This window comes from Onychomys torridus, chromosome 4, assembly GCF_903995425.1.
Source record: "Onychomys torridus chromosome 4, mOncTor1.1, whole genome shotgun sequence".
NCBI lineage: Eukaryota > Metazoa > Chordata > Mammalia > Rodentia > Cricetidae > Onychomys > Onychomys torridus.
Window position 1 is genome coordinate 137,075,415 of NC_050446.1, and position 19,681 is coordinate 137,095,095.

The 19,681-nt window shown below is 45.6% G+C and overlaps 2 protein-coding genes across 7 annotated transcripts in view; one reads left to right on the forward strand and one right to left on the reverse strand.

Moving 5' to 3' along the window:
• Positions 1–2,467: 2,467 nt before the first annotated feature.
• On the reverse strand, positions 2,468–10,131 carry Arfrp1 (ADP ribosylation factor related protein 1). 5 transcript variants are annotated; one of them, XM_036183058.1, is made up of 8 exons: positions 9,985–10,130; positions 9,471–9,569; positions 9,092–9,179; positions 8,787–8,869; positions 5,358–5,439; positions 4,966–5,036; positions 3,608–3,708; positions 2,468–3,534 (listed from the first exon to the last, which is right to left on the reverse strand). In XM_036183058.1, exons 2-8 carry the CDS (start codon positions 9,561–9,563, stop codon positions 3,447–3,449), a joined length of 606 nt encoding a protein of 201 aa, XP_036038951.1. In that variant the 5' UTR covers positions 9,564–9,569; positions 9,985–10,130; the 3' UTR covers positions 2,468–3,446. The 5 variants fall into 5 exon arrangements, with proteins under 5 accessions (XP_036038951.1, XP_036038950.1, XP_036038952.1 ...); XM_036183057.1 differs by having other exon boundaries at positions 9,471–9,577; XM_036183059.1 differs by lacking the exon at positions 9,985–10,130 and having other exon boundaries at positions 9,467–9,533.
• Positions 10,102–19,681, forward strand: part of Zgpat (zinc finger CCCH-type and G-patch domain containing) — a 28,365-nt gene continuing 18,785 nt past the window's right edge. The window contains exons 1-2 of one of the 2 annotated variants that reach the window (XM_036183053.1): positions 10,102–10,229; positions 10,404–11,027. In XM_036183053.1, the coding sequence (XP_036038946.1) occupies positions 10,450–11,027 (578 nt within the window). In that variant the 5' untranslated portion in view covers positions 10,102–10,229; positions 10,404–10,449. Of the gene's footprint in view, positions 11,028–19,681 lie in introns of both variants that reach the window. The other variant, XM_036183052.1, reaches the window with a different exon arrangement.

Below are 19,681 nucleotides of genomic sequence, written 5' to 3' on the forward strand. Positions count from 1 at the left end.
GATGGTGTCTATGTCCTGGGCTTGGACAATTTGAGTGTCATGAGGTGCTAGGTATACTGGTACAAACCTTTTTTTTTTTTTTTTAAATTTTTTGAGACAGGGTTTCTCTGTGTAGCTTCACGCCTTTCCTGGAGCTCACTTGGTAGACCAGGCTAGCCTCGAAATCACAGAGACCCGCCTGGCTCTGCCTCCCAAGTGCTGGGATTAAAGGTGTGCTGCACCACCACCACCACCACCACCACCACCACCACCACCACCACCACCACCGGCTGGTACAAACCTTTAATCCCTATAGAAGCAGATAAATTTCTCCTAGTTTCAGGACAGCCAAAGCTAGAGATTCTGCCTCAAAAACAAACAAAATATTGCTGGTACACACCTTTAATCCTAGCACTTAGGAAGCTGTCTTAGAGTTTGAGGCCAGCCTTGTTCAGGGCTACACAGAGAAACACTCAAAAATATATACATAGAAGGACAAAGGTCTGGGAAGAGCCCTTCTTACAGACCTGCTGTGTTCTCCATGTTCAGCTAGCTTCCAAACCAATAGGGACCCATTCCTTCATCTTTCTCATAGATTTCTTCTTCCACCACCCATGCCCCAAAGCCCTTCTGGGTGGTTCCAGGTCTCATCTGTATGAAATTTTCCAGCCTAGCCACATTGGAAGCTAGTGTGTGTATGCGCACACTTCCCCTGAGCTTGAGCATGGGAGTTCTTAGCCTTTCAGCTCCATCTGGCACTAGTATGATTGCTCCTGGTGGATGCCTGGCATCAAGTGAGATTATAGAAGCTTAGGACTTAAGATGCTGGAGGAAGGTAGATTCTAGGTAGTCCCTGTCCTCTTCCAGCCACTTCATTAGGCACCTAAAAGCAGGAATACTCAGTGGAGCCTGTGCCCTACAGGCACCTCAGCTAGCTACTCAAGTTCAGAGCAGTGTCACTCTCACCATAACTGCTCTGCCCTGGCCTAGATTTGGCTTTCAACTTTGCCCATTTCCTCCTCTTAGAACCAGGACCTGGTAAGCCAGAATTTTCAGGCCACTTAAGCTAGGAAGTTTGTGGACAGGGTCAGAGCCCTGGAAAGGGAACTCCTGTATTTATGTTAGCCCAAGGTGATGCTGCATTTGATAATGAAAAACAGGTTACCCAGACTTAAGTTTTTGAGAGGCTCCTTGCAGGTAATGTCAGGTCTCAGTCCCGCCTATATTGGCCCTCCTTACCTTTTCCAACAAGGCTCGGGATTCTTTTGTTTGTTTTTCAAGACCGGGTCTCTCTGTGTAGCTTTGGTGCCTGTCCTGGAACTCACTTTGTAGCCCAGGCTGGCCTTGAACTACAAAGATGCGCCTGCCTCTGCCTCCCAAGTGCTGGGATTAAAGGCATGTGTCACCACTGCTGGCTCGGGATTTTCATTAGGCTGTCTAGCCCGAAGCTCCTCTCTGATTAGCTGCCCTGTCCCTTGTTCCCATGGGCATTCTGTTCCTACTTTTCCTATTATCTACTTTCACTCCTTGTTTAATGCTTAGGATTTCTCTTTAGCTCTCTGAATTTAGTGACCATGTGCCTACCTTGACTTTTTTGTAGGGACTTCTTGATTTTCTATGGCATTTCCTTTAAAGGGCTGTGGTAGCTGCAGCAGGCCCTGGTAAAACCCAGAAAAAGAGCTCACCACTGCCACAGCAGAAGGCCCTTATGGCCTTACAGCTGCAGCTTCTGCAGCTCTTCAACTTGAGTGAGGTTCAGGATCAAGCACTGTTGCCACAACTGCTTTAGATGTCTTATAAGGCTAGGCTGCTCTATATGGAGAGGTGCTGGTACACCATTTTTCTTGTGGCTGGCTAACTCTTCACTGTACACAGAACTTTACACTCCCAACCAATATCACCCCAGCCTTAACATTTCCTAGGTTCACTTTTTATAAAGCTATTCATTTCAGAAAAACAATTGTTCTCAAGTTGTGGCTCTGAACACAATCTAGCAAAGCTCCAGGATGACCACCATCCATAGGAAGGCCCATCTGCTCCAAGGTATCCCAAAGGTCACACCATGAAGCCCCTAGTCTTGCTCAGTGTTGACAGAATTGAGCGAAGGTGGCCAGAAAGACACCTGAGATATCTGGCGCACCATGCTAGACTTCCCCTTGGTTTGCCCATCTTAGGAGCAACCTGTTCTTTAATTCCTAGGAGGATCCTCTAGGAAGGACTCAGCCCAGCTCATAGGACACGTATGGGTTGGGACCTCTAAATCAGAGCACCCACAACCCTCCTCCTGATTCATAACTTCGCAGTCACCCTTCCCAGGCCCCATTGAGAGATATGACCTGATCTTGGACAAGGAGCTGCTAGGTCTTGAACCTGTGGCTTTGCCATAGCTCCAAACTTCCCTGGGAGCTCCTGCTTAGCAGGCACTCCAGGATAGCAGCTTCTGGCTGTAATCACTGCACCAGCTGGAACCAGACTGCTTGAAGGGATAGTTGATCAGGAATCACTTAGGCTGTCTTTATTTTACAACCTTATCCTGGCCACATGAGAAAGAATTTAACCCAGTGGCCCTAGTGGGCATGGCCTCTAGGAACCCGCACCTCATACCCATCTAGAGACACAAACCCAGAATTTCACTGACCTGGACCCTGTAGGGACCCAGCCCATCTGCAGTAGCTACAGCAACACCTAATAACCTGGTGAAAGCTGTGACCTCATAACCTGAGTGTGGGTGTACTGAAATGTACATTCAGCAAGATTTGACCGCCAAGCATTTCTATATCAGCTTTCTCCTTTGGAGATAAAAGCAGAATGAGAATAGGTTAGTAAGAGAAGTCAGACTTCCCAGGCAGGTCTACTGAACCCTGTCCTGAGATTAGATCAAAATCTAGTGGAAAGCTGAGTGTAATGCCCCGCACCTATAAATCCCACAGGTACAGGGAAGGAGGCGAAAGTTAACATGGGTTAGAGAGAAATCCCGTCTTACACACACCCAACTCAAAACAACTAGGGGCCATGCTGGCCTCTGGGATGTGGGCTACGTCTTTCTCCAAGTGAGATTAGCCCTGACCATTCCCACCTTCATTGGCAAGCTGGACAAGCAGCTGCCACAGCTAGACCCCCATTACAAGTAGGATGCCCTTGAGATCCACTTTGGAATGGGCTAACAGGCAAGCCTAGGGATGGTCTTACCCCTCCCCCTCCTCACTAGTTTAAGAAGGTTCCAGATCTGGGACAGGGTGGAATGAGGGGTAGGACATATAGAGCTGGATGGCCTGCATGCCCCACACTTGTCTCTGGATACCTACACTTCTCCAGACACAGAAAAGTTTGTCTTAGAGAAAACACAAAGCAAATAAAAGAATGAACAAACAAAGCCAGCTCAACCCCAGCATCAGTGGCACAGAGCCAGCAGGGAGCACTCTTCCACCACTGGGGTGACAGTCCCGAGACTTTGAAGTTGGCAGTGCTTATGTAATGTCCCTCTGCCGTGGTGGCCGGTGAACATTCCGAACGACACACTTCACCATCCATTCGATGCCCTCTCGAACTCCTTTTCTGTGGAGACAGTATGTGTGAGGCAGGGCTAGACTTGGCCCTAAGAACTCTGTAGATTGAGGCCTCAACTCACCCTGTGAGAGCAGAGCAGGCCTGGGTCAGACAGTCTCGCCGGCCAATCTTGCAGGTACAGTCACTGAATGCAGTCTTGATGTCAGGAATGGAGAGGCAGGTCTGACAGGGGAGGTGAGAATCTGAGGCACACTCCCACTACCTAGCTCCATCTAGCCTTTTTCTTCCCTTAGGCTTTCAGGAAGACCATATAGTCCCTCACCCCCAAAAGACCAGTTAGGGGTGAGCCTGCCTAGAATGCCAGTGTCCTTACAAAACCAGTGGTAAGGCTACTGCACCTGGTCAGAGTCTCCTGCTGATGGCTTTACCCAGGGCTTTTGGAAATCTACACAGCTCTCAAGAGAATATTCCCCACTACCCAAGAACAACCCTCAGAGCATCGACCAGCAGAACACTGAACTAAGCCAAGTGAGGAAGGGCCCGTAGCCCTGGGTTGAGAAGCTTTGGTACTATTCAGTGGCTTATCCGTTCCCCTTTTCATCTGAGTTCCTTAGTACCAGAGACCTCCATTAGTAGTTTTGGGACACAGATGGAATAGTGGGGGGAGTCCTCAGGAAAATGAGTCGAGAACAGGTCATGTTAGATGTAATTACGTAGATACACAGGACCTCAGAAAAGTAAAACTTCCTTGGCCCTCCAGATACTAGTTGCTACCATGTCCTCGATAGCTGTTTCTGTACAGAGCCCTTTTTGTAAGATGGTAAGGACTTTATGTGGACAGAAGTCCAAAGAGAAGTAGCACCTCATATCAGAGGATGCCCATTGTGTATTACCCCTTCAATCCCCACTTTAAAAACTAAAGATTTGTTTTTATTATACATATGTACATGTCGGGGCAGGGGTATGTACACATGAATACAGGTATCTACTAAAGCTAGGGGTATCAGAGTCCCCTGGCATTGCAGTCCCAGATGGCTGTGAGCCACCTGACATGGGTAGTGGGAGTCAAACTTGAGTCTTCTGGAAGGGCAGTACATGCTCTTAATCACTGAGCCACCTCTGAGGCTCCCCATATCCACTTCTTTGAGCCCAGAGCTTTCACCTGGGTCTTGCTCTAAGCTCCATACTCCCAGAACCCCTGGGAGTATCCAGAGACACGAGCCTCTGGTCCTCCTTTGGGAAAGAAGATGGCACCTGCACTCTAAGTATAAAAACCTCTAGTAAGAACATGCCTCTTCTAATGGTGGCAGCTCCAGGTGACACCCAGAGAGCAACTGAAGTTGGCAAGGTAGGGATCCCAAGAAGGGCAGAGGAGGTTGGGATGAACGGTACAGACACCAGGTTCTGGAATCTGGAGGCCTACAAGTCACTTTCTTTGCAACGGCAATAGAGGTCCTACAGCAGCTTTGTGGGGCTCACCTCCACATCCTGCTTGTTGGCCAACACCAGGATGGGGACACCGTCCAGTGCTTCACTCGAAACCACCTTCTCTGAGGAAAGCAGGAAAGGTGGTGCCTTGCACCCTGTGTCCTGTTCGTGACTGCAGACTCTGCCCAGGCCCAAAGGTATATATAGGCAGCTCCCTTCCACCCTTTCCCTCACATATTAGACAGCCCAAGCAACATGAATGAGGCTTTCTTAGCCCTGGTATCCAGGTGTAAGCCCAGCCTCTCTCAAGGCAAGTTCCAGACATGTAGGAGGATCCAGATTAGGCTGGTATACCACCCCCTGATACTCCCCTCCCCACACAATTCCCTAGATGTAGGTCTTCCCATCTTCTCTCCTTCCTAGAGTGGCCACGTAACACTCACCAAATGCCTCTTTGGATTCTGACAGTCTCTCCTCATCAGTGGAGTCAATGATATAGATGACGCCATGGCACTCTGCATAGTACTAGAAGGAAAAGGAGGAAGCTAGGGGCTAGAGGTATTCATAGTTGGGCCAGCTAGATAGCAAGACCCTGTGTCACAACTACGAGAAGAGACCCACAAGAGGAAAAGACAGGCAGTGAGTGGTGGGAACTTTGCTACCCCAGGGCAAAAATGAAGAAATGGGTACAACCCAGTGGGAAGACTTGCTAAGAAGCTTTCTGAGACTGATTTAGTGATAAAGATACCATAGCACTTTGAGGAAGGCTTGCTGACTTTGGCAGGGTGATCAACCTCCTCTTCCTCCTCAGGGCCTATCCTGAGAACTCACCTGGTGCACTGGCTATACGGTGTTAAGAGAAGGGTGGAAACAGGGCTAGAGGTTGAGAAACCAAAAGAGGCTCATGGCTGAGGTCAGCGATGCCTATGAAGCTACCCTGCCTGAACAAAAATGATAGTACTGAACTAGGCTCCTGCAGGCTGGAGTAGCCAATCCTGCTTTCAACAGCAAGTGTGAGGAATGGACACACTGCTGAGGCAAAACAGATAGGGCAAGGTAAGCATAGGAAATGAAGACCCACACAGTAATAGAGATGTTGTATGAGCTCCTCTCCCAGTCAGAAAAATAATGCCTGTCAATATGGGGCACATAGCATACACTTGCCACTTCACATCAGGACTGCTGGCTCTCCTGTCTCAGTGAGAAGTCCACACTAACTAGTAAAATAATGTGCTGCAGACAGGGTAGGATGTATACCACTGAGGTTGTGTGACAAGTAAGAAAGGAACACTTCACTCTAGTCAGTAAAACTCCCTCCCCACCTGCACTTCCCACAGAGTACTAGAGGCTAGGTCCATTCTGCAGGCTTTGCAGCCAGACTCATCCAAAACAGCTCCAGCCTTACAATAGGCCTGGCACAGAAGTTGCCAGCTCTGGGGGCAAGGCAATGGGTTGGCCAATTGCTAGAGGCCTGAGAGCTGGCAGGTCCTACTATAAAGGCATTGATGGTAACAGTGGATGATATAAGGTTTGCAGCAAGCCGAGCGAGTCAGCAGGCAGCACTAGCAGCTCCAAAGGTTGCTAAAAACATCTTATGTGATTAGGCACAAGACTTAGGAATCAGATAGCTAGAAGCACTCATCACATTCACCAGGCATAAGGTCCAACAGCTGCCAGAGAGATGGGAGAGGCATACTAAACCTTAATAGAGAAGTCACACATGTGGCTATGAGTGTGTGTTGCAGGCAGGTGCAAAGAGACCTGCATAACCAGCATAAGGAAACACTCTCAGCTGGACATGTTGAGACAAGCCACAAGCAGCCCACCTGGTCCTGCTTGTATAAGAAGTTGTGATCTAAGCCTGGCATGTGCACAGATCTGGAGACAACAGCACACTGCTTGAGCAGAGAACGTACCAAGCTTAAGGCAGATGTAAGCAGCAGACATCGCAACTTGGTTTCTATCTATCTCAAGGTTCACTAGAGTACCCATTGTCCAGAGCAACTTGCCCATCAGTGGTACTGTGCTAGACTGAGAAGAGCAGTGGCCAGAATGGCAGACCACAAACATATCAGTATAGGTTCCATTCACCAAGGCCAATGGAGCCCCTACTCGGCATGTCACTTGATAGGGCAGCATGGCTAAGCCCTATGAGGTATCATCTCTTAAGGAAATGAGAGGGAACTTGAATACAAGCATGTCTCATTAGCAATAACACAGACTACATGGGCACAAGACACCAGACCACAGTCTTATGTCAAGCGATGTCAGCAAGGGAGATTCAAGTCACAACAAATGGACTGTGGCCATAACAGGACAGCAGTGGGCCATAGTGGTAGCATTATAGTAGGATACCAGGTCCCAATACTAACTCTCACAATAAGAGACATTTCTGAGGTGCTAGGTTTGGGACAGAACACAGTATCCAGGAACCAAGGCAGGACAAGAGAGCCCCTCTTCCTGACCCTCCTAGTAATCTAGAAGCAATTCTGCTATACATCTTCACAACTCTGAGTACTATATGGGTTGGGGAGTAAGGGAGAATGGGTCCTGCCCACCAAAGCAACAAACTCAGCAGAAGCACTGAGTCACCAAACATGGCTACCTAGTGGACACATTGGGCTCCTTTTGCTCAAAGATAACTGTCCCTGATTGGCAGGAGACAGGATGACTTAGTCAACCACCAGGAAGTCACATCATTGCCAAGATGACTAGGAGGCTACTCCCCAATGTAGAGTACATATCCAAGCAGTGCACATATATTCACTCTGGTTGTCCATCCCAAAGAGCATTGTGACTGGTGACTCAGAAAATGGCACGCTTGGGGATGTCAATGTACACCAGTGCCCCATGACTAGGTCTGTCCTCTGTCCAACCTGGTGGCCATCAGAGACCTTCTGGATGTAGGAGAGATGCCACCCTCTTGTGTAATTTATAGCAGGAAGAAACATCTTAGGGAAGCCCAGGAAAGAGAAATGGGAACAAAGTTGGCCCTCAGTTGTAATACCTGGCTGCTGGGAGGTGTCACAGTAGCTAAAGCACCTGTACCACAGCACTGGGCTGCACCAAATGACCAACCCACAGAGCAGGAGACTGCTCAAGAAAAGTTGGGCTTGCTTGTTCTGCTCAGTGCTGGACCTAATACCTGACACAGGCTGGGTGGAGGAGACTCCAGTGTAGGAATGTATATAGAGAAAAGTCTCAGTCTCAGAAATGTCTAAAACCAAAGAAGCAGGTGCTATCTATATCTGAGAACATCCTTCTCAGATGGGGAAGAGGCCATCTGGAAGAACCACAACAAGCTAGAATGAGGTAGATAGACTTACCAGGAAACAAAGACTTTGTGTGCTCCCTATATATGACCTCTGCCATTTCTGTCTGCCTGTAAGAGGGTAGGTTACAGTCCTCTTTGAGTTCCCCAGTCAGTGCTCTGGCTACTACCCTGGTGAACAATGCTTCTTTCTTTGGGAATGAAACTGGCCTCATCAGGAAAATGTTGGGTACTCCCTGTGGGAATTTCTCTGGTGCCACTTTTGTGGTGATTCTAGGCCTGGGTTTTCCCACAGTGAGACAGAAAGCAACCTGGGAACCTGGGATAGGACTGAAGAGAAAACCTTTAGACAGGGCCAATGAGATGGTTCAGCAGGTAAAGATGCTTGCCTGAGAATCTGAATTTCATGTCTGGAACCCATGTAAAGGTTGAGAAAATAGACTCTGAATAGTTGTCCTCTGACCTCCACACACGTTGTGATCCCCCCCCCCCCAATAAATACAGAATCTCCAGGGTAAATGTGGACAACAGAAACTCTCATGGAAGAGGTTAAGAGGAGCCATCTAGAAAAATACAGCATGGAGCAGATAGTGTGTCTTACCTTGTCCCACAAAGACTGTAGCTCTTCTTGCCCACCTAAGTCCCAGAACATGAGACGAGCCTTCCCCACGTCCACAGTGCCAACTGGGGAGAGGACAGAATGAGCTAGCTCCTGAGCTTACTCTTTACACACAGTCCCAGCTCTTTCTGGGGCGAGGCAAACCATTCTGGTACCAATCCCAGCAGGCTTGAACAGAGAATGGAGAGATAGGGATCTGGCCACTGGTCAATTGGGCTGTGGCGCTTGCAGCACCCATCTCTAAGGGACCCCAAGCTGCCTAAAGGATCCCTAAGGTGCCTCCTTACTGTTTAGACCCACGGTAGTAGTGATTTTGGATAGACTCATCCCCTTGTAGTTCTTGTTAAACCGTGTTTTTGATTGTTCCAAGAAGGTCTGAGAAAAGAAAGAGAGGTGGTTAGTAGCAGCAGCTAAAGCAGTTTTCTTAAGTCTTTCCTAAATACCCCTTCACCCCCATATGCTTTGGGCAAATTCAGGTATCCACACCCACACGCTTTGGGCAACATTGGGCCTTCACACCCATATACATATGCACACAAACCTCTGCCTGTAGAATGCTCTTCGCAGGCTGGTGGCAACTAACCTGTAGACTTGGGTGGGGATTAGATTTCCAAATAAGAAAACATAAGGCAGGAAATGGGAATTGGTGAGAGAACAGGCACCTACTGTCTTCCCAGCATTGTCCAGGCCCAGGATCAGGATGCAGTATTCATCCTTCTGGAACATGTACTTGTACAGCCCCGAAAGCAGCGTGTACATCCTGTCCTGGAACCCTGAGAAATGTCAAGGTGTGTACCAGGGGCATCGGCCTCCTGCCCACTTCATCAGTGGTCCGTCTATCCTGCTAGTTTTAACATGTGGAGCCTCGTGGCTAGTGACTCCTTGCCCCCCTCTTCTGTAAGATTCCTGACTCTGCCTCCACCGCTGTCTGAATACATCATCAGTCCTGAAAAACCCGTGGCGGCCTACCCTGGTCTTCCTTCCTAAGGCTTCTCTTTCTGTACCCTCAACTCAGCACAGGTTCTAGGTCAGCGACCGTCTAGGGAGCTACCAGAGAGGTAGCGCTTCGGATCCCCGCCGCTGCCGGGCCCACGGAGACTAGGAACCAGCTGCCGAAGCCGCTTCCGTCCCCCTACTCCAGGATTCTGGAACCCGGCCCCTCAGCCTAGTTGAGACCCACCTGCACCCGCTTAGACCTCGGAGACTAAGCCGCCGAAGACGCGTTGCAAACCCCACCGACCTCGGGTTGACCTCGCGCGGTGCCTGACGGGACACCGACCGGCAGCCCGAGTACGGGCGGAGCCGCATCCCGGCGGCCCCCGCGCGCCCCATCCTGGCCTCTCCGGAGCGCAGGCACTTCCGGCAGCATCAGCTCTCGGCGGAAGTGCGGGTGGAGGGAGGAAGGCTAGCGCGAAGGCTTTGCTGGTGAGGCCGGAAGCTCTGTAGTCTGCGAGCACCGGCGGGAGGCGGGGCTGTGGACCGCAGAGGACACGGCGGGATACTTGCAGTTCCCTCTTGGCAGAGCCGAGGTCCTCCTCAGGCTCTCGGGAGGTTGTGGGGAGGCGTTGTCCTGAACTCTGCTGACTGTTCTTCCCTCAGGTCTTGTCTGCCTTAGCAGTTCCATAACTATCGTGCGCGTGTAGGGATGGACGAGGACAACCTGGAGACTGCCCTGCAGACCTACCGGGCCCAGCTTCGGCAAGTAGAGCTGGCTCTTGGTGCTGGCCTAGACGCTTCCGAGCTGGCGGACCTGCGCCAGCTGCAGGGTGATCTGAAGGAGTTGATTGAGCTCACCGAGGCCAGCCTGTTGTCGGTCAGGAAGAGCAAGCTGCTGGCTACAGTGGACCAGGAGCACCCAGCACAGGAGGATGTTGAGTACTTGTCTTTCCAGAAGGCTATGGCAGAGGAAGTGGAGGTGCCCGTCGCCCCCGGGGATGACTCAGTCGCTGGGAGCGAGGTGGGGCCGGGACCCACCTCCCATGCACAGGAGGAAGACGAGGAGGATCCAGATCAGGAGGAGGAGCTGAGTGGTGCCAAAGTGAATGCTCCTTACCACAGCGCTTGGGGCACGCTAGAGTATCACAACGCAATGGTTGTAGGCACTGAAGAGGCCGAGGATGGTTCCGCATGCGTTCGCGTACTCTACCTGTACCCTACCCACAAGTCCCTGAAGCCCTGCCCTTTCTTCCTGGAGGGAAAATGCCGTTTCAAGGAGAACTGCAGGTAAAACCATCTGCTACTAGTAATGAGGGGCACTCAAGCAGGACCACCGCTGTGGCCTGCCTCCTTCACATCTTGTTCTCCACCCCGCAGAATTGATAAAAGAGAAGGGCGAGCTTCAGGTGTCTGACAGGCTTTTACAGAAGTGTTCTCCGTGTGTTTACTTAGATTTTCTTTCATTCTTTTTTTTCTTTTCTTTTCTTTCTTTCTTTTTTTTTTTTTTTTTTTAATATAGGGTTCACTGTGTAGCCCTGGCTGCCCTGGAGCTCACTCTCTAAGACCAGACTGGCCTCGAACCCAGAGATCTGCCTGCCTCTGCCTCCCTAGTGCTGTGATTAAAGGCATGTGCCCCCACTGTCCAGCTTAGGTTTTCTTGCATTAATCAACAAGTTTGAAAGGGCTTATGTTGGAAAGATGAGGCAACCCATCAATATTCTTCTCCAGGTTTTTTTTCTTTGAGAAAGCAATGTAGCCCAGGCTGGCCTTGAATTCCTGATCCTCCAGCCTTCATCTTCCAAGTGTTGGGATTACAGGTGAAGGCCACCACTTCTACTGGGCTACATCCACAGCTCTGAATCCTCTTTTAACTCTAATTTTATGGCTGTGCTGAGGATGGAACCAGGCAACATACTACTCTATACCTTAATCCCATCCACAGCGTCCATAGTTTACTTACTTTACTAACTACTCCCATAGTTTAATTATGGAAGTTTTCAAACACTTAATCTCTTGCTAATTATTTACCCTACTTTCCCCTCCTGAACTACTTGAAAGCACAAGTTTCACAAGTTAAATCTGTTTTTTTTCACCCTTAAGTATTTCAGAATGTAGCTGTAATCTTTAGTAATAATAATTACTAAAACTTCTTAAGGATTTTAAGTAGGGCTAGATACTTTTGGAAGTCTGAGGGCAGAATCCAGGATCTATTTCCTTGTCCTTTAAAAAAAAAAAGATTGTTATTACATCATTATTTTATTTATTTTTCACTTTTTTGGATACTTTTCTCCAAGGATCCATAGGTTCCTTTGTTTTGTTTTGATTTTGGAAAGAGGGTTTGGTGCAGGGCTCAATATGTAGACCTGGCTGTCCTCGAACTGGCTATGAAGACCAGGCTGTCCTCCCACCTCTTGCTCCCAAATGCAGGGATTAAAGGTTTGCACCATGGCCTAACTATCTTTGGCTTTTTGAGACAGTTTCTCTAGTAGTCCTGGCTGTCCTGGAACTCACTATGTAGACCAGACTGTCCTGGAACTCTCTATGTAGACCAGGCTGGCCTGGAACTCACTATGTAGACCAGGCTGGCCTGGAACTCACAGAGATCCACTGCCTCTGCCTCTGCCTCCCAAGTGCTTGGGATTAAAGGCATGCACCACCATGCCTTTTGGCTAAGATTTATTTTTAATTATGTGTTTTTGTGTGGGTATGTGCTCATGAGTACAGGTGCCAGAAGAAGGTATTGGATGTTCTAGAGCTGGAGTTACAGGTGGTTGTGAGCTGCCCAACATGGATTCTGGGAAACAAACTCAGGTTCTCTGTAGCTAGAGTTTTTTCTTTGTAGTTAGAGTTTTCCTGCCTGGCCTACAGTCAGGACAAATCTCTCTTACCTGCCTGTCCCACAGCCACTCAGACCCAACCAAGTAAACACACAGAGACTTATATTGCTTACAAACTGTATGGCCGTGGCAGGCTTCTTGTTATCTAGTTCTTTTATCTTAAATTAACCCATTTCTGTTCTATAACCCACATTGGGCACCAAATGTAGATGTAACCGTCTTGTTAAATAAGAAACACAGAGCCAATACAGAGTTAATAACCAAAAGGTCAGAGCAATAGCTAAGAGCTGAAAACCTTACCCTTCACTGCTGCTCTGTCTTTCCTCTCTGCAAGAGGCCTACTTTCTGTGTGTTTTTCCTTTTTATAGACTTTCTGTTCTGCCTTCTCATTGGTTGTCACTGCCTTTCTGTACAGAACTCCAGGTCTTCTATGGTTGGTATTGAGATTAAAGGCGTGTGTTGCCATGCTGGCTGTGTCCTTGAACACACAGAGATCCTGCCTCCCAAGTGCTGGGATTAAAAGTGTGTACCACCACCACCCAGCTTCTGCTATGGCTTGCTCTGACCCCAAGGCAAGTTTATTAACATACAAATAAAAATCACATTTCAGTACAAATAAAATATCACCATATTTCCCCATTTCTATTTTAATAAAAAGAAAGAAAGGAAAAAAGTTATAACTAATATAAGAAAAACTATATACAAAAGTACAATAACTATATACAGGCAATAAATACCTAAACAATGTCTAGTCCATTTGCATTTGACAAATTCAGAGAAAATAATTTCATTATATATCCTATTTTGGTGAGTCCAAAATGTACCTGATTCACTTTCTATCCTACTTATATTACTAACAGACTGTCTTATAATGTCTTTCAAATTTATACACTTATACCTCTTTAGTGAGCAGTATGCTCTCAACCACCAAGCCATATAATTCTATATATTTATTTTTCTTTTTAATTGTTTATATGTGTATGTGTTTATGAATAGGCATGTGTACTTGTGTAAGGTGCCTGAGGAGGCTAAAAGAAGGTGTTGGATCTCTTGTAGCAGGAGTGACTGACAGTAAACAACTTGGGTCTTCCTCAAAAACATTACATACACATCTCTCCAACCTCCAGAGACCATCTGTATTCCTTTGTTTGTGGCTTTCTCATATCACTTTAAGCTCTTATCTCCATGGTTACATTTATACTCTGCACATTTTATTTCTTTTTTTGTTTGTTTGTTTAAGATAAGATCTCATGCAGTTCAGACTGGCCTTGAACTCCATATATAGCCAAGGATGACTTTGAACTCTTTATCTTCTTACCTTCAACTCCTGCTTATACCTCCTAAGGGCCATGATTATAAGCATGTGCTACCTAGCTTGTCTCTGCACATCTTTTTTAGTTCATAGTAGACTTAACATATCCCTTGCTCTCTCTCCTTCCTTCTCATACCAATATGATAGGTGAATAAATAATCAGTGTGCTCAATGGGTTTTCTCCAAGAAGACATATGTTCCTGTGACCAGTGGCCACTTTATCTTCCTGCCATAGTTTTTTGTGGAAAGCCTTGTGATGAGAGATTTAATACATCTGAGTGCTTTCTCTAATTGACCTATGTTCACTTCTCTGTGCAACAACCCTATAGGTAGGACCTGCACTCACACCATTTTATATAATTTTTGTTTTATTTTGTGTGTGCACATGCATATGCCATGGTGCTTATGTATAGGTCAAGAGATAGCTGTTGAGTGTAGGCTCTCTTCTACCATGTGGGTTCTGGGAATTGAATTCAGGTCACCAAGCTTGGCAGAAAGCACCTTTATTTGTTGAACCATTTTGTCACCCCCCACCCCATTTTATAGATGGAGAGACAGACACCAAGGCAGTAAGTGATTGGTCCAATGTTGCTGGCCCTGAGACCACTTCATCTGGAGCTGCTTTCAGTGTCAATTTTAGGGCAGAACTAAAGGCTGTAAAACATCTAACACCATCTTTACCACCATCCAAGACTAATAAGTTCTTTTCTTGGATTTGCTTTAGATTCTTAAAAATAAATTGAGAAAAATGTTTAAGTATCTTTCTACCCCTAACTCCACCTGTATTATTATAAGTTTGGTGTATAACTTTCCAGTGCATAGTTTTCTCTGTAAACACATGTATTTGGGCAATGGCATCTCAATAGTTAGTTGATCATTTTCACATATTTGTTATAACTAATCTTCATCTTCCTCTGCTCCTCTACAAAACAAGTGAGAAGTGTCCCTAGCAAGTGGGAATAGAATGCAGACCTTGGAGCTGCCCTGAAGCGGCACAGGTGAACTTATTTACTTTGTGTTATAAAATAAATTCAGATACAGGAACCAGAGTATAGGGAAACTGTTGTAAACTGAACTCTGGCTGTCAAACCCAGATTACAACTGCCATTTGCCATCCACCCCAGATTCCCTAACAAGAAGCAAGTCAGGTGGACTTTTTTGCCTTGTACCTTAGCCCAAAACAAGCTCCCTCCAACAGACAAACCAACTTTTTGTGGGGTTGGTGGGGGTTGTTGGTGTTTGTTTTTTTTTTTACAAGGGAGGTGTTGAGTCTCAATTTCTCTGTGTAGCCCTAGCTGTCCTGGAACTTACTCTATGGACCAGGCTGGCCTAGAACTCAAAGATACACCTGTCTCTGCCTCCTAGCTGTTAGGATTCAAAACTTTTATAATAAGTGCTTGTGTTTCTGTAGCTTATATCTTGAGTGTCACTGTGATGTGACTGTGACATCATAGTTCAATACTGTCCATTTTCTAAACCTGATTGAAGCTGAATCTAGCCATTTACACACTTCTCCAGGCCTTTCCTGCCCAAGTTCCTTATTGAAGAATCAGCCCCCTTGACTCATCACTCAACATATATGCTAAAGGGCTGCATTTGTTGGTGTGGTTCCAGGGAATTAACAACCAGACCACATCACTCCAGTAAGACTAGGAGCATTTCATTTGTCAGGAGGCATTTTTTTTGTTGTTGTTGTTTGGTTTTTTTGTTTTGCTGGAGCTGAGGACCGAACCCAGGGCCTTGTGCTTGCTAGGCAAGCGCTCTACCACTGAGCTAAATCCCCAACCCCGAGGCATGTTGTTTTTAACCAAATCTTATTCTATTTTATCAATAAAGACTTGGGAGTTAGATGCTGGGGTGAAAACCTGCTAGCTCAGAGAGGCACAGAACATACCCATCTGCTTCCTCCTCTGCTGTCATTCCAGAAAGAGAGCTTTTCCTCCTCTGTCTCAAACAAAAAAGCTCTTCCAACTGGGTCTTCCTCCCTTCTACTTCCTGTGCATCTCTCCTACCTCCCAACATACCCTCACTCTATAGTTACTTCCAGTAAACCGGTTGCTTGTTCAACCTTTTGACCTATGGAATGTTTTTATTCTGTTCTATTTACAGTAAGCAGAAAGCTCTTGGATTAAAGGTGTGTACTAGGGCTGAGCCATACCACAGCTAGAAGCAGGTTCCTCCAATAAACAACGCAATCTTGGGGTTCATATTGTGATCAGATATCCCATATTTTTCCCTTTTTGTCTAAAAAGGAAAGGTTTTAGCTTTAACACAGTAAAACTATTTACAATAATGAAGCTATTTCTGTCAAGCTTTCTACGATGTCCAAGTTGGTTGTATTTGGCAATTTTAGAATTAAGTATTTTTTAGTTCAAGTTCTATAAAATGTTCATATCAGTCTCATATGAACTCAGCAATTTGAATTTCCTGAGCAATTTGTAGTCTGAATTAATCTTTATATGGTGTTTGTCAGTTTAGTGGTGTTACTACAATCCAAGTAGATTCATTGTTGCAGGGTCCCATTATCTTCTTGGAGACCTCAAAGGTGTCATTGTGCAGAATCTGGTAGCAGAAGGGCTGGAGGTAGCTGATATTAGCCTGTTGTGGTCCAAGGCTCCAAATCAAACCAAGTAGACAATAAGAGGTTACTGCAAGGTAAGATTTAATGCAGGGCAGCACAAAAGAAGGAAGGGAAAGGCAGGGGGCTGATTGATCAGGGCCATAGAACAGACTTGGGAGCTGAACAGTGACGCCGAATGCCAGTTGAATGAAGTGAGCTTAAAAATCATAAACAGCCGGGCGTTGGTGGCGCACACCTTTAATCCCAGCACTCAGGAGGCAGAGGCAGGCGGATCTCTGTGAGTTTGAGGCCAGCCTGGTCTACAAAGCGAGTTCCAGGAAAGGTGCAAAGCTACACAGAGAAACCCTGTCTCAAAAAACAAAAAACAAACAAACAAAAAAAAACCACACACACATAAACATTGTTGCCAAGTTACAGTTACAGTTTTTCACCAATCAAAATTAGGGACTTCCTTGAGTGTCCATCATTGTCAACTGATATACAGTGCAAATCTTTCAGTCCAATCAATCAGATTCACTTATTCTTTCTGTTGTTGGAAACAGCCATGTTTTTAGAGAATTAAAACACATAACAACTATTTCTGTGGTTTAAGGATATGGCAGGTCAGCTATTGGAAAGTTCCCAGCTCCTCTAGGGCTTATGCCCCTGAAATTTTTTCACCCTACAGGTAAAATGGACTCTGAAATAAAAATGGCAGTACTTAACACAAGGTGCTTTTTGTCCATTCCCAACAACTCAATTTACTCTTTTCCTTGGGACAGTTTTCTCTCGATGATCCATTCTTCTGCAGATGTCTCACTTGTCCAGTGGTCTCTGGATTCCTTAGCTGGATGATTTTATTCTCCTGAAAAGATGAAAGCAAAACCCTGCCCCAACCCTAACTTTGGGGGGAATCCTTTCTTGGCAGGTGTAGTCGGACTTTTTTGTCTGGACTGTTGGTTCTCCAATAATGACACAGAGTGTAAGTGGAAGTTTCTGTTCCACCAACAACTCCCAAATACCCAGCAGCCACTTCCCAAATTACTACACAGAAGCTTATAGTATTTATAATTGCTCAGCCACTAGCTCAGGCTTATTACTTACACTTAAATTAACCCATAATTCTTATCTGTTTAGCCACAGCAACAGAGATTTATTATTAATTATTAATTATGAAAGCTTGGCTGATAGCTTAGGTTTGTTTATAATTAGCTCTTACAACTTAAATTAACCTGTATCTTTTAATTCTACATTCTTTTACGTGGCTCAGTTACCTTTACTCTGTATTGCCCATGCTGCTTCCTCTGCATCTGGTGTCTCTGCCCTTCTTTATCTTCTGTGCCTGAAAATCTTGCTTAGCTATTGGCTAATCAGTTTTTTTTATTAACCCAGTCAGAGTGACACATCTTCGCAGTGTACAAAAAGGTTATCCCTTTTTGTCTAAATGAAAACAAAAAGTTTTAACTCTAACACGGTAAAACTATATACAATTAAAACAATTAGCAGGTAAGAATCACATTTTGAATGTCCAGTCTATTTGTATCTGGAAAATTTAGAGGAAGTATTGTATTATCTATTCTGTCTTAGTCCAAATTTTTATACCTAAATCATTTTCTACCATAATTTGTATTACAATCTCAAAACTATCTTTTTAGACCTCAAAACATTCTCCTAGACAAACAATTTAAGCTTTTATGTCTCTCATACCCATACATTTTATACCTCTTTTGTGAGTTTCTTTTCTGAATTTGGTAACAAAGAAAACTGTGACTATAAATATCTAATTTTCAACTCCATCAGAGACCCAAGAATGATATATTACTCAAGTAAACAGAAAGTACAGAGCAACCAACTTCTAAAAATATAGAAATGACAGAAACAGCTGGCTACCTGGACAATCACCCAAGGTTCCTCTGTAACATTGGTGCATCTGTCTTCAACCTACAGGCCTAGAATATCTGATACACTTTTCTGTGAAGCAGGAATTTTGAAGGATTGTCCTACATTGTCTTGGCAAAGTTCAGCAGACTTTCCATTGTGTCTTGGTTATCCAGTTTAGACGTTACACTGTCAGCAGTCAAGGCAAGGGCAGTTTCTTGGTGCCCATCATCCTTTTTTGAAGTTAATTGGTGCTGCCAGGAGCAGACATGTCTCACTGTCATGAAAGTCTTATGATATTAAAACAGTTTTAATGCTATATTCTGTAGGTCTTTGAAGTGTTTGAAGACCACCTATCTATTCAAAATATATCTGTTTGACCTTGAAAACATACCTAACATGACTGTAAGTCTGATTGTTATAGATGACTAACTACTAACCTGTGTTTCTTTAATATCCTAAATAGCTTTCAAAGTCGAAAATTTTATATAACCTTTGAAAATGAACTGCATGGGTACAATACCTTAAATAAGAGTAGAAACATATACAGTGATAACAAAAATAACTTTAAATTTGTATCAATATATAAAAATCTATACCAATGTAAAATATTTGAGACTAGTGGTTGTTTAAAAGTAGAATCAACAATCCACCCTTTTCACCCATCATTTCTATACTATATCCTCCTTTTTCCCTTCAGAAAGAGATCCCTGAATCTAATCTCCTTTGTTTAGCTTTCTCCCTGACCATGACCAGTAACAATTTGTAACCAACCCCCCTAAGTGATGACAAACATCCATAATCCACCAAACAACCCAAAACCACCCACCCCACCTCTTGGGAATGTGGGTGTTGTACTCTCTAGACTGCTCCTTGTTGTCTGGGTGTGCTGGCATTATTAGGGGACCCTGGGAAAATTGGGATACTGGTCAAGTCCTGGGAGAGCTGGCTGTAACATTTGTTGTCCAGTCTCTGTGCAATGGGGAAGCACAAGACTTATCTCCAGCCCTGGCTGGAATAGTCTGTGAGGCTGGAACATCTCAGCCAGGAGCCTTGAAGACGTTCTGGATGCAGAATTCTGAGGATACTGCAACAGAGGCATTCTGAGAATCTGGATCACCTGAGCCACTCGTTTTCATTGGTGTCTGGTTCTCTTACTCTGAAAACACATAAACTTTCAAAAGTAGCATACATATCTTCATTAACACAAGTATGGAGTTTGCAGTGTGCACAAGTCAATTAAAGATTTTTGTTTGTTTTGTTTTTCAAGACAGGGTTTCTCTGTGTAGCTTTGTGCCTTTCCTGGGCTTTGTGCCTTTCCTGGAACTCGCTTTGGAGACCAGGCTGGCCTCGA

What these genes read in the sequence shown, in the direction of transcription:
- Arfrp1 (XM_036183058.1), bottom strand. Translation starts at nt 9,563, where the DNA reads ATGTACACGCTGCTTTCGGGGCTGTACAAGTACATGTTCCAGAAGGAT. An exon ending in AGAATCCAAAGAGGCATTTG is followed by an intron (nt 5,037 to 5,357) that starts GTGAGTGTTACG and finishes TGCTTTCCTCAG; the next exon opens with AGAAGGTGGTTTCGAGTGAA. An exon ending in CCAACAAGCAGGATGTGGAG is followed by an intron (nt 3,709 to 4,965) that starts GTGAGCCCCACA and finishes CTCCCCTGTCAG; the next exon opens with ACCTGCCTCTCCATTCCTGA.